This window comes from Tarenaya hassleriana, unplaced genomic scaffold (assembly GCF_000463585.1).
Source record: "Tarenaya hassleriana unplaced genomic scaffold, ASM46358v1 Cleome26, whole genome shotgun sequence".
Classification (NCBI taxonomy): Eukaryota; Viridiplantae; Streptophyta; class Magnoliopsida; order Brassicales; family Cleomaceae; genus Tarenaya; species Tarenaya hassleriana.
Window position 1 is genome coordinate 952,982 of NW_010965869.1, and position 10,650 is coordinate 963,631.

At 36.2% G+C, this 10,650-nt stretch overlaps 3 protein-coding genes across 3 annotated transcripts in view; 1 reads left to right on the plus strand and 2 right to left on the minus strand.

Annotated features, from left to right (window-relative positions):
- Positions 1–1,699: 1,699 nt before the first annotated feature.
- Positions 1,700–5,021, plus strand: LOC104816808 (WD repeat-containing protein 55-like). Its single transcript, XM_010545778.2, has 15 exons — positions 1,700–1,961; positions 2,049–2,081; positions 2,170–2,234; positions 2,341–2,428; positions 2,524–2,596; positions 2,913–3,019; positions 3,152–3,194; positions 3,299–3,355; positions 3,687–3,763; positions 3,909–3,957; positions 4,046–4,092; positions 4,190–4,260; positions 4,408–4,463; positions 4,573–4,708; positions 4,835–5,021. Exons 1-15 carry the CDS (start codon positions 1,867–1,869, stop codon positions 4,900–4,902), a joined length of 1,065 nt encoding a protein of 354 aa, XP_010544080.1. The 5' UTR covers positions 1,700–1,866; the 3' UTR covers positions 4,903–5,021.
- A 792-nt stretch (positions 5,022–5,813) lies between these two features.
- LOC104816809 (tRNA pseudouridine synthase A) lies at positions 5,814–9,482 on the minus strand. Its single transcript, XM_010545779.2, has 10 exons — positions 8,965–9,482; positions 8,648–8,704; positions 8,402–8,479; positions 8,075–8,128; positions 7,749–7,831; positions 7,482–7,581; positions 7,263–7,325; positions 6,757–7,005; positions 6,321–6,381; positions 5,814–6,225 (listed from the first exon to the last, which is right to left on the minus strand). The coding sequence occupies exons 1-10, from the start codon at positions 9,226–9,228 to the stop codon at positions 6,128–6,130; spliced, it is 1,107 nt and encodes a 368-aa protein (XP_010544081.1). The 5' UTR covers positions 9,229–9,482; the 3' UTR covers positions 5,814–6,127.
- Positions 9,483–10,128: 646 nt separating this feature from the next.
- The window catches only part of LOC104816810 (splicing factor SF3a60 homolog), a 4,725-nt gene continuing 4,203 nt past the window's right edge, over positions 10,129–10,650 (minus strand). Inside the window, exons 12-13 of the mRNA XM_010545781.2 lie at positions 10,605–10,650; positions 10,129–10,467 (exon numbers count right to left, since the gene is read on the minus strand). Of these exons, the coding sequence (XP_010544083.1) occupies positions 10,321–10,467; positions 10,605–10,650 (193 nt within the window). The 3' untranslated portion in view covers positions 10,129–10,320. The remainder of the gene's footprint in view (positions 10,468–10,604) is intronic.

Below are 10,650 nucleotides of genomic sequence, written 5' to 3' on the forward strand. Positions count from 1 at the left end.
AAGAAGGAGAGAGGGGGAGAGAGAGAGAGAGAGAGAGAGGCATGACCGTTGTGTCAAGGTGAAGACAAAACACAAGTACTTAGAATGTTGACCCGCCAACGACTTGGGGGCAGTTTACTTAGTTTGGTCCAAATATCTTCGATTAATATTACTTAGGGCTATGATTTAACATAAGACAAAGTAGTTATATTTTAAATACTTTCTTTTTTCTTACTAAAACAAAAATAAACACTAAGTTTGAAAATTATCTCTTTGCCTTCAATTTTTTTCTATTTAAAATTCTAATGCTAAGTTTTACCGTAAACAAATACTGTAAGATATATTTATTTTACTAGCTTTTGTTAGTTTGATATAGTTTAAGATTTAATTAATTTACCATTACCAAAAAAAAAGGATTTAATTAATTTAAAAATAATATATTAGAATTCAGTATTAGTTTTCCATTTTTTAGGGTTTGTTTTTATATTACTAAAAAACTAGGGCATAATATGAGATTTTCAAATATTTTTTGTTTTTATTTTAATGAAAACAATTGGATTTTAAATGTTACCTCTTCTACTTCAAACTAGGAGGACAATATTTTTTTTATATGAGAAATGAGAATAGTTAGAATTTTAGTATGAAGTTTATGATTTAATACAGAAGCTAAACTGTACAAAGTATGAGTTATTTTGATTGTTGTAAACATATTTTTGGCTAAATACGAGAATTCTAAAGTTTAGGGTTTGTTTTGGTCACGATGTAGTTGTTAGGGGTAGACTAATGCTTTTTTTTTTATTCAGATACGATTAATTTTGGTTTGGTTACTTTTGATTTTCGAAAATTTATATCGAAACGGTTATTTAATTTTAATTGATTCGAATCAGTTCAATTCGATTATATCTAATTAAAATTATAATCACATACAATTTTAAATTTTAAATCGGTTAGAATAGTAGATGAAGCAAATTTTAAACATTATTATTGAATTTTTTTTTTAAAAAATCTCGTTTTAGTTATATATCATAATTATAAAAAATATTCTCATTATATTATTTTCTTTATTATTGTATTGTGATACATGGATAGACAAACAATTATATTCGATTTATTCTATTACAGTTAATTTAAGAGAAATCCAAAAAAAAAAAATTGAACTTTCAAATTTTGACAAAAAAATACAAAACACTGAACTTTTTATTTTATCAAATAAATGTTAAACTTTTTAAGTTTGAGAAAATAAATATTGAACTCTTCAACGATTGTCAAAATAAACAACATGACTGACGTGATTCAATGAGATGCAAATACGTCAGATTATTTTTCTTAATTTTTTTTACAATAAAAAAATTCATATATTTTTTTGAATCACTAAAAAAGTTCAGTATTTTTTGATAATCGGAGAAAAATTCATGTATTTTTTGAATCATTTAAAAAGTTCAGTATTTTTTTAGATTCGTTTAAAAAGTTTAATATTTATTTGATAAAAAATAAAGTTCGATATTTTTTTTTTGTCTTTTAGTGGTTTTTTAGGATTTTTTCTTAATTTAGTTTCAATTTACTTAGTCTATTAACACTGTTAACTCGGATTCCATTATCAAATTTTTAAATTTTATAATCAAATAGTTATTTAATTTTAATTGATTCGGTTCCTTTTGAATATAAATCGGTCGGCTCGGTTGCCAAATAATCGAACCTTCTGGCTAAACCCTAAACAAGTTGGACGACGTCGTTTCATTTTTCTTTTACTTCTGCAGCTTCAGAGTTCTCTGGGGCTCCACTGCTACTCCCTTGGACTCAGCTTCCGATTGTCAGTGATTGAACCTTTTGAAGCTTTGTAATTTCTGGCAGAAAAATCTCAACTTTGTGATATTAAGCTTTCTGAGGATGGAGATTGATTTGGGAGCGAACGCATTCGGCGTCGACTTTCATCCCTCGCAGAATCTGGTGGCTACAGGTCTCATCGACGGCCACTTGCACCTGTAAGCTCCATTGTTTATCTTTTTTGTTTGTTTTCCCAATTCAGAAACACCGAAGAATTACAATCGAATCCGTGTGTGTGATTACAGATACCGATACAACCCAGATTCTACACCTCTCAGGTACTCGCAAGTTCATCTGCTAATAAGTTGATTTTGTTGGGTTTTCTTTTCTGAGGGATTACTGATTGAGGTACTTTTATGGACTTAGGGTGCTTCAAGTTCGGGCACATAAGGAATCTTGCAGAGCTACTCGGTTCATCGATGATGGGCAAAGTTGTTTCCTTTGTTTTCAATAATTAAGCTCCTCTTCATCACACACGCATGTGTGATATAGAATTATAGATTTACTAAGTTAGGCTTAAAATTCTTTTTTGGCTAGGAATTGTCACTGCATCGGCTGATTGCTCCATTTTAGCTACTGATGTGGAGACTGGGGCTGTTGTTGCCCGGCTCGAGAATGCTCATGAGTATTATCCTCTCTCTTTTCCAGAGAATGTTGATTGATTTCCTGATTCTTCCTTTTTTCCTCTTGATTGTGCTTATATGTGGCATTGTTCTCTAGGGAGGCCGTTAATGCTTTGATAAATGTCACTGAGACAACAATCGCATCTGGGGATGACAGCGGCTGCATTAAGGTGACTGGGATCTTCTCTTGTCTGTTTGATGCTTCGAGAAATATCATCCAAATTAAACAACAATTCTGCTCATCTCTGCAAAAGCAAGCTATCATTTTCTTTTGAGTGAAAAGAGGAAGTATGGCCTTCAGTCTACCAATTGCAGGATACTTGTTTATTCTTGTAGAGTTGTTTGTGGTATCTTATTTTCCGAAAGCTACATTTGCTTTCTCAAGTATCTTTACCTCCTCTTGGTCTCCATCTCCTCATTCTTACATCCTCTTGGATTAAATTTTGTGCCATGTTGAATTAATTTTGTATTTTCTCATCTGTTCAGGTTTGGGACACCAGACAACGCTCATGCTGCGGTGAATTTGGTGCACACGAGGATTACATTTCTGGCATGACCTTTGCATCTGATTCGATGAAATTGGTGGCGACAAGGTAGTTGGCTTTCTAGTCATCTCTTGCTTTATTTGCTTGAACTGATACTCATGTCAGAAGATGACCTGCGAGTTCTCTGATAAAGGCTTTCTCCATTTTTCCTTCTGTTTTGGTTTCTTTGGTGCTGTGTAGTGGAGATGGGACTATGTCTGTCTGCAATCTCAGAACAAATAAGGTGATACTTTTGGTTGATTGCAGTGGCATTGTTTTATGCATAAATTATGGCAATAGGAGCTCAAGTCCCCAGTGGCATTTGTTTCACTGGATGTTATATGACAGGTCCAATCTCAGTCTGAATTTTCTGAAGATGAGCTGCTTTCGGTTGCTATAATGAAGGCAAGTCCCTCCAACCGCAATGCTGAATTCGTCTACTTTCCTATGTTAGCAACAGTTTAGTTGAAACCTAAAATTAATATTGTTCATCTGGAGACTTGTGCGATCACCTTCGGCTCTCCTCTAAGAGATCAACATTTAGGTTTATTAACCCCTTTTGGTGATATACGCTATTGATGGAATATTGAATGGTTCATTTATCGCAAATATAAGTATTAGGTTTAATATGTAGGATAGTAAACCTTGCCCTCTAGCTCATCTGTCGTTATTGTTTTTCCCCTTTATGAAAAATCTACATTTATTTTTGCTCTCTCATTCACCTACTTCATTTCAGAATGGGCGTAAAGTTATTTGTGGAACCCAAAGTGGCACCATGTTGTTGTATTCATGGGGATTTTTCAAGGATTGCAGGTAATATTTCTATTAGCATTCAAATAAACTGATGGAAGTGAAGGGGGTCTAGTTTAGGACATTGGTGGTTTCACCTCTTTAGACACTTGCTTATGTCTTTACAAATTATTTGTGAGGGACCCTTAAACACTTACCTTGTTTACAGCGACCGGTTTGTTGATCTGTCCCCAAATTCAGTCGATGCTCTATTAAAGGTGAGTGGTCTCTCTGTTGCTAAGCATATGCTTGATTTCAAATCATAGTCCTCATCTAATGTGAAATACTGTGGACTTTGCGGTGAAGCTTGACGAGGACAGAGTCATAACTGGATGTGATAACGGAATAATTAGGTAAGATATCTGTGACTAGTCTAAAACTCAGCAAGTTTATGCAAATTTGTGTTCATTTGATTCACTCACTCAGGGTTGATTTACTTTTGTTTCTCAGCCTTGTCGGAATACTACCCAACAGAATAGTACAGCCGATTGGAGCACATGAGTTTCCTATCGAAGACTTAGGTATCCACTTGTAGCAAACGAATTCCAAGTTTACGATTGTCATATATCTTGTTTACTTGTTCACTCTTTACCCGGGCCGTCTTTTTTCATTTCTCTCTTCATCAATGCTTACTCTTTCTTCTTTGCCCTTCTTTTTTTTTTGGGCAGCACTCTCTCACGATAAAAAGTTTCTTGGCAGCACCGCACATGACAGTACACTGAAGGTAACAACCTGAAGTTCTTCGCCCCTCTCTTTGAAAATGCAAAACCATGTGGATATAGAGTTTTATGAATGCAATCCTTGACGTGATTTTCATTCCTCCGTGATAATAGTTATGGGATTTGGATGAGATACTCGAAAGTGGTTCCAATGGAAACTTGTTGGATAAGGAAGCTGCGGCTCCAGGAGACAGTGACAGCGATGATGGCATGGATGTTGATACAAACCCTCCCAAGCCCTCTTCTAAAGGTGAAAACTTGTGTCACACGCAAAGCTGAAATATATTTTATAACCAGGGTTTCAGGAATGGAAAAAAGGGCCTATAACCATTTTTTTAATCTTCTTTTTTTTTTTTTGAAATCTTTCCTTGTCCAGGAACCAAGAGGAAAACATCAAACAAAGCAAATCCTTCAGACACAAGTAGTTTCTTCGCAGACTTGTAGAATCTGTTCTGACACCTCTTGTCATCTCAACAGCAGTTTTGTCGCGCAACAACAGCTTTGGTTAAAGTCATGTTTTTGGAATTTATTTAATACCACAATACAAAGTTAACAGAAGTATATATTCTATAACCTTGGCTTGAACAATTTGAGCTTTGATGAGTTATGAACTCATGGGCGAGAAGAATATCGCCTCCAAGGCGAAATCTTGCCTCAGGGGAGTTTTTTTCTGGTAAGGGAAAGGAACGATGGAGATCACCCAAGAGAACATGCAAAACATGCGTAGAGAGATCCATTTATCTGGTTTTTTCCGGATCTCTGAGGGATGTAGTTGGACTAAAAGTTCGGTCAACTTTTGGATTATAAAAAAAACGATGAAGATCGAAGAAGAGGGAGTGGATGAGAAAGTTGTAGAAAAAGATTCTTGAATTTCTATATATAATATATTTATCTTTCCATCATAAGTATATACATATATGTTATCGTATATTTTAGATTAGCTTCATTTCTTTACATTATTATGTTATCAAAATTATTAACTAAAGGCTACTGAAATTGCTCAGGAGGAACACTCTGGAGCACAAGTGTTTAGAACTACATTCTTTTACGACTACTCAACACTCAAGCAAACATTCAAATTTTCAATTTGAGTGTAAATAAAAAATTGATGCTACCAATCCAAATAAATTTAAGATTAAGACGATATTAATGTTTTATTTTAAACCAGTCAGAATTGTCAGCCATTCCCCCCCCCCCCCCCCAGGAAGAGGAGGAGACCCACTTGTCTGGTGAGGTTTTGGACAACAAGCTGAAGTACCCATCTCCAACTCCATCAACCGGCTGATTATTTGAAATTTCGGTTTCGGATAAACGGCAAGACGAATTCGAGTTTCACGACAATGAAAAATCAATCATTGATTCGGATTCAAATTTCGTTTGTTAAAACTGTGCGGGCGTGAGGTGACAAGCATGAACACGAGGGGCACTGTCATGACAAAGCATGCCTCCGAGTAAGCTCGAGTCCCCGATCCTCATAAAGCCGAGAGCTAATCGGAGAAAACCAAAGAGGTGAGTACACGTCCCATCCGTATTAACCAGAACATTATCAAATTCTCCCCAAGAGAAAAAAAAATTGTGCAACATAAGTCTTCTTTACGAAATGCTTTGCTTGGGGGCAGAAAGACATTCCAAACAATTGGTGTCAAAAAATGATGGAGATGGGGAGTTACTACGGTAATTCATATTTGACGTGCGCAAGATACAAACCGCAAGCCGGAGCCATGGGTTTTGCTGCTGTTACTGTCTTCGCTTCCAAGATCCGCTCAACTGAAACCATCGATTCACAGCCCAATGAAATTCGAGGAATGTCAAATATTTCGCAAAACCCGTAAAGGGTAAAATGGAAGAGTATGGAAATATACCATCTGAGATTGTCACTTCTCCGGTGCCTACACATTTGAGGACTCCTACAAGAAGCCGAACCTGCATGAAATTGCACCTAGAGCTCAAGAACACTATATAAAAGCAGAACTTAGGATTATATCTATTGAGCAATCAGAGAAGCCTTTGTATCTCATTGTTATCAAAGTTGAAGACTTTCTGATTCATTTGTTTAATTGTTTTAATTGATGACCGGAGAATCTTTCGACGGTGTTTGGTTTCCAACGCAAATTGATATGTATCTCATTTTCAAAGTTTATGCACAAGATATGGGGGGGGGGGGTATTATTACATCACCAACAGACAATGATTCTTAAAAATGATGATCTTTGTCTGTAATAAGTGGTTTAATCTTAAGATCTAACTACAGAATACAGACTTATACCCATGAAAGATAATAATAGAGATACTGCTTACCTGGTGGTATAGAAAAGCGCGGGCACGTGCTGTTATCACATAGCAGCGGTGTCGTCTCCTTACCCCAAAAGCATCTCCATTAGTAGATTCTGCCACTCCAACTGTCTCAGTATCAGGCTGACTGAAACATGCGGAAGGATGTCCACTGTTAAGGTTACCATGCGCCCTTTCCATGATTGATGGAAAGTATGGAGTTGATGGTACCTCGGTAACATTGAGTTCGTCTAAAGTTCTAACAGGTGATTTTGCCTACAAAGCATCAGCTTATTTGTCCATCAGAACGTTGTTGTCAAAACAGATGGATGAGATGGGAATCTGTCTAATTATTCAGAGCAAGATTACATCTCAAGAGTGTTTGTGGACCTAGAATTCTAACGGCAACTATGATGCACCAGTTCATATGGTATCTATCGATGATTATGAAAATTGTGAACAATACTACCATTGTGCTGCTAATGTATGAAATAAGAAATATTAAGCAAGAAGACAATATAAAGAAATCTGACCTGGCAACCAGCTGCCCTGAAGGAGCTAAAATCATGATGTCCAATGAGAATTCTGCATGCTTCCTGAACATAAACCAACGACGATGGTGTTTTTTACTCAAGAATTTACTATGTTAAACGATTTTTCTACTGGATAAAAGGAAAAAAGTTAAACCACATGACCAGTATTGGAATTTGGAGCTTATAACTGGAAGCTGATAAAAACAGTAGTAAATAGACCTGCATAGAGCCGAGATCTAGCTTCTCAGGAACATGCCAAGCCCGTTCTTTCTCAAAGATTGATAATGGATCTGGCCCGGATAGCAAGCGATAGAAATATCTAATGAGAATATCACAGTATCAGGACTTGATTTCTGAATGCCAATGCACATACAAAGAGAAACTTTAAAATACTACACAGGCATAAGTTTAGCATGCCATAAAGCAAAAGTCTTTAGAAATCAAATATTTAGCTCTAATAATAAATGATGAAAAGAGAATACGTACGTGCGCTCCTGAGCTTTGAATCTGGCATGAAAATTACTTGGGACACATCGAACATCAATCACCATAACATCATCATCATTTTTCTGATTGAAACCAAAACTAAACATGTCAATGCATTTCCAGACAGATAAAGCAGAAGTAACTGTAAACACACGCTTAAGAAAATACAAATAAAAGTATCTCCAAATGAGATCCTTAAAACATTATGTAGATCTTTGTTGGCATCGACAACAGTCATACATATTTCCAAAATTCACACCAGTAACAGTCTTCTAATGACCATAGTTGATATCAATTGGAAATTTCAAGTATTAACAAACATTGACCTGTAAAAAATGATTCACAGCTCTCTTGACTACACCAGGCTCATGAGGAGGTAACTGCACTTAACAAAAACATTCCGTCCAGTTAGGACGCTAAAATATTCATATTCTTGATAGTTGCCAAGAAGAATACAGGCCTCACAGCTCGAATAAACAGGATGTGCTTGAGAGCACACACATGTTAGTGCATTTAACCATCTCGGCATGTCTGTATAAGAGAAATAGAGGAACATTCCAGAAATCCAATGTCTATAACTACCTAAGAAAGAAACATGACCACCTGCGACTTAGATATCAGGACATTCCAAACAATAATTGTGTGATCATTACCACTTCTCCTGGCTTCCGTTTACTGATGCGTTCCACATCTACATGGCAAACATTTGATAGCGCATGCACACCAGCGTCCTAGAATAATACAAGACCATATATCAATGCCAGAAGAAAAACAAACCAATCGTGCTAATGGGTGGGGCAATATTGCTTAAGACAGTGAAAAGAACCATTCTGTAACTTCAAGTATGCTTCACACTGAGATGAAACAATAATCAGACAGAATAAAAGAAAAGCTCTTACAGTTCGGCTCGAGCAGAAGATTGAAACCGGCTGCCCGATAAACTTATGAAATGCCTCCTACAAGGATTCACAAAACACAAATTCTCATGAAAATCCTCCTAGAAAACTTGTCAACCAATGTAAAGCAAGCCCAGCATAACCTCAGGGAAACAAATTTACTCTCCATCAAAACTTTTATCTAAATTCAGCCATTGATCACAATCCAAAACAACTTCCCAAATCGATACCAATTCATTTGATGAAACCCAGTTCAAGTAAACATTTTCCGGGCGGAGTGAAAAAAAAACTCAAACATACATGTGTGTATATATACATACCTGGAGAGCACCAACGACGGTACGGCAATTCGCCTGCTGTTGGGATCCAGAAAATCGCGTGCCGATATATTCAATGGCGACCAGGTAACGCTGCAATCTAGGGTTTGGGTTCATAGATTGCTCTGAGACACCGGATTCTTGCTGCTCTCGTTCCTCAGCTGCTTCTTCGTCACTAAAGTCCTCGATTCTCGCGATCTTCGAGAGCCTCTCGATAGACTCCTGCTCGGTTGTAGGATCGAGATGGTGCTTGAGATTATCGGACATTCCCTCCGATTTGCTCCCAACCCAAACAGCTTCGGATCACTTTCTCTGTTTTTTCTCCGACAGGGTTTAAGGATTAGGAGGTGTTTGGATACAGGTTTCGCGTTGTCTTGGATCGTGTTTGGATAAAGTTTTTGGTAATTATATTTCTACCCCATCATTCCATATCCTTGATGATTAAATCTAGACTAGTTCTAAGATTAGATGCCGATGTAATCGATGCCATCAATGTTGAAATTGATCTATTCTCGTATTGAAAAACACATAAACATATATGAATCATTCAAAAACCGTATTAAAAAGATATAGATTTTAAAAATATTGCAAGAATACGCAAATTTTTAAAAATTATCATATTTTTTCACGATATTAACCATCATATATTGAACAGACGCCGATGTGTTTGGTCAACAATTCGACGAGATTGCTATCACTCCTACGTCATCATGTCAACGACGACAAAAAACACACACACATACACATATAAACCTGTGTGTATATATACACGCTTATACGCATACATGCTTGTGTATACATATATACATGTACATTTGTTTATACATGTGTATGCATAATTGTATACATGTGTATGTATATATACAGTGTATGCGTGAGTATATAAACACGACTATACTATGTATCTTTCATGACGTGATGATTTATGTTGTCAAGGAATTAATGCAGTAAAAACATCTTTCACAATAATACTTTTTTAAAGTGTGTCAATTTATATAGTATTTCTTTAATTCATGTATTAATTTGACTGGCTTTTTTAAGAACTCGTGATATTTCTATGCTCTACTATTACAAAATCAATAACATAAAATAAAATGCAATCAAATATAGGAATATATATATATATATATGTGTGTGTGTGTATATTTATATGTGTGTGTGCAAAAATGAGAAAATAAAAGACATGGTTGTCCCATGAATTGATATGATATGTGATATGAAAGATGTCTTCTTAGCCACCTAATAACACAATACACATACAAATGGCACGATCCCATCTAAAAAAACGCTGAATTGAAAAAGTGTCCAAAACATTACCTTGGGGGTTGGGAATCCAAAGTCTGGGTGGTGGCTTGGAAATTAGATGAGTCCTTGGCGTTGCAAGTCAGTGTACGTCTTCTTGTTGTATATGTTCCCTTCCTTGTCTTCGTATTCCTCTTCTAACTCCGGCCTCCATTTGTTCACTCCTTGCCTTTCTTGTATCCTCTTCCACAACTCTTTTGCTTCCTGCTCCCCCCACCGAAACAAAAACACGGTCCGAGAATTAAGAATTCAGTTTGGTGAAAAAGCCCGCCCGCGCGTTGTAACCAGAATTAAGAGAATTCAGTTTTTGGAGAAAGATTGATGCGAGAAAACGTTGTAACCTCAATAGAAGTGATCTCGTTGAAGTTCTTTGTATTTGGAATGCCG

Coding starts and splice junctions, on each gene's coding strand:
- LOC104816808 (XM_010545778.2), top strand. CDS start 1,867: ATGGAGATTGATTTGGGAGCGAACGCATTCGGCGTCGACTTTCATCCC. Junction 2,429..2,523: donor CGGCTCGAGAATGCTCATGA/GTATTATCCTCT, acceptor ATTGTTCTCTAG/GGAGGCCGTTAATGCTTTGA. Junction 3,958..4,045: donor CAGTCGATGCTCTATTAAAG/GTGAGTGGTCTC, acceptor TTTGCGGTGAAG/CTTGACGAGGACAGAGTCAT.
- LOC104816809 (XM_010545779.2), bottom strand. CDS start 9,228: ATGTCCGATAATCTCAAGCACCATCTCGATCCTACAACCGAGCAGGAG. Junction 8,705..8,964: donor CCGTCGTTGGTGCTCTCCAG/GTATGTATATAT, acceptor GAATCCTTGTAG/GAGGCATTTCATAAGTTTAT. Junction 7,832..8,074: donor CTGTGAATCATTTTTTACAG/GTCAATGTTTGT, acceptor GGTTTCAATCAG/AAAAATGATGATGATGTTAT.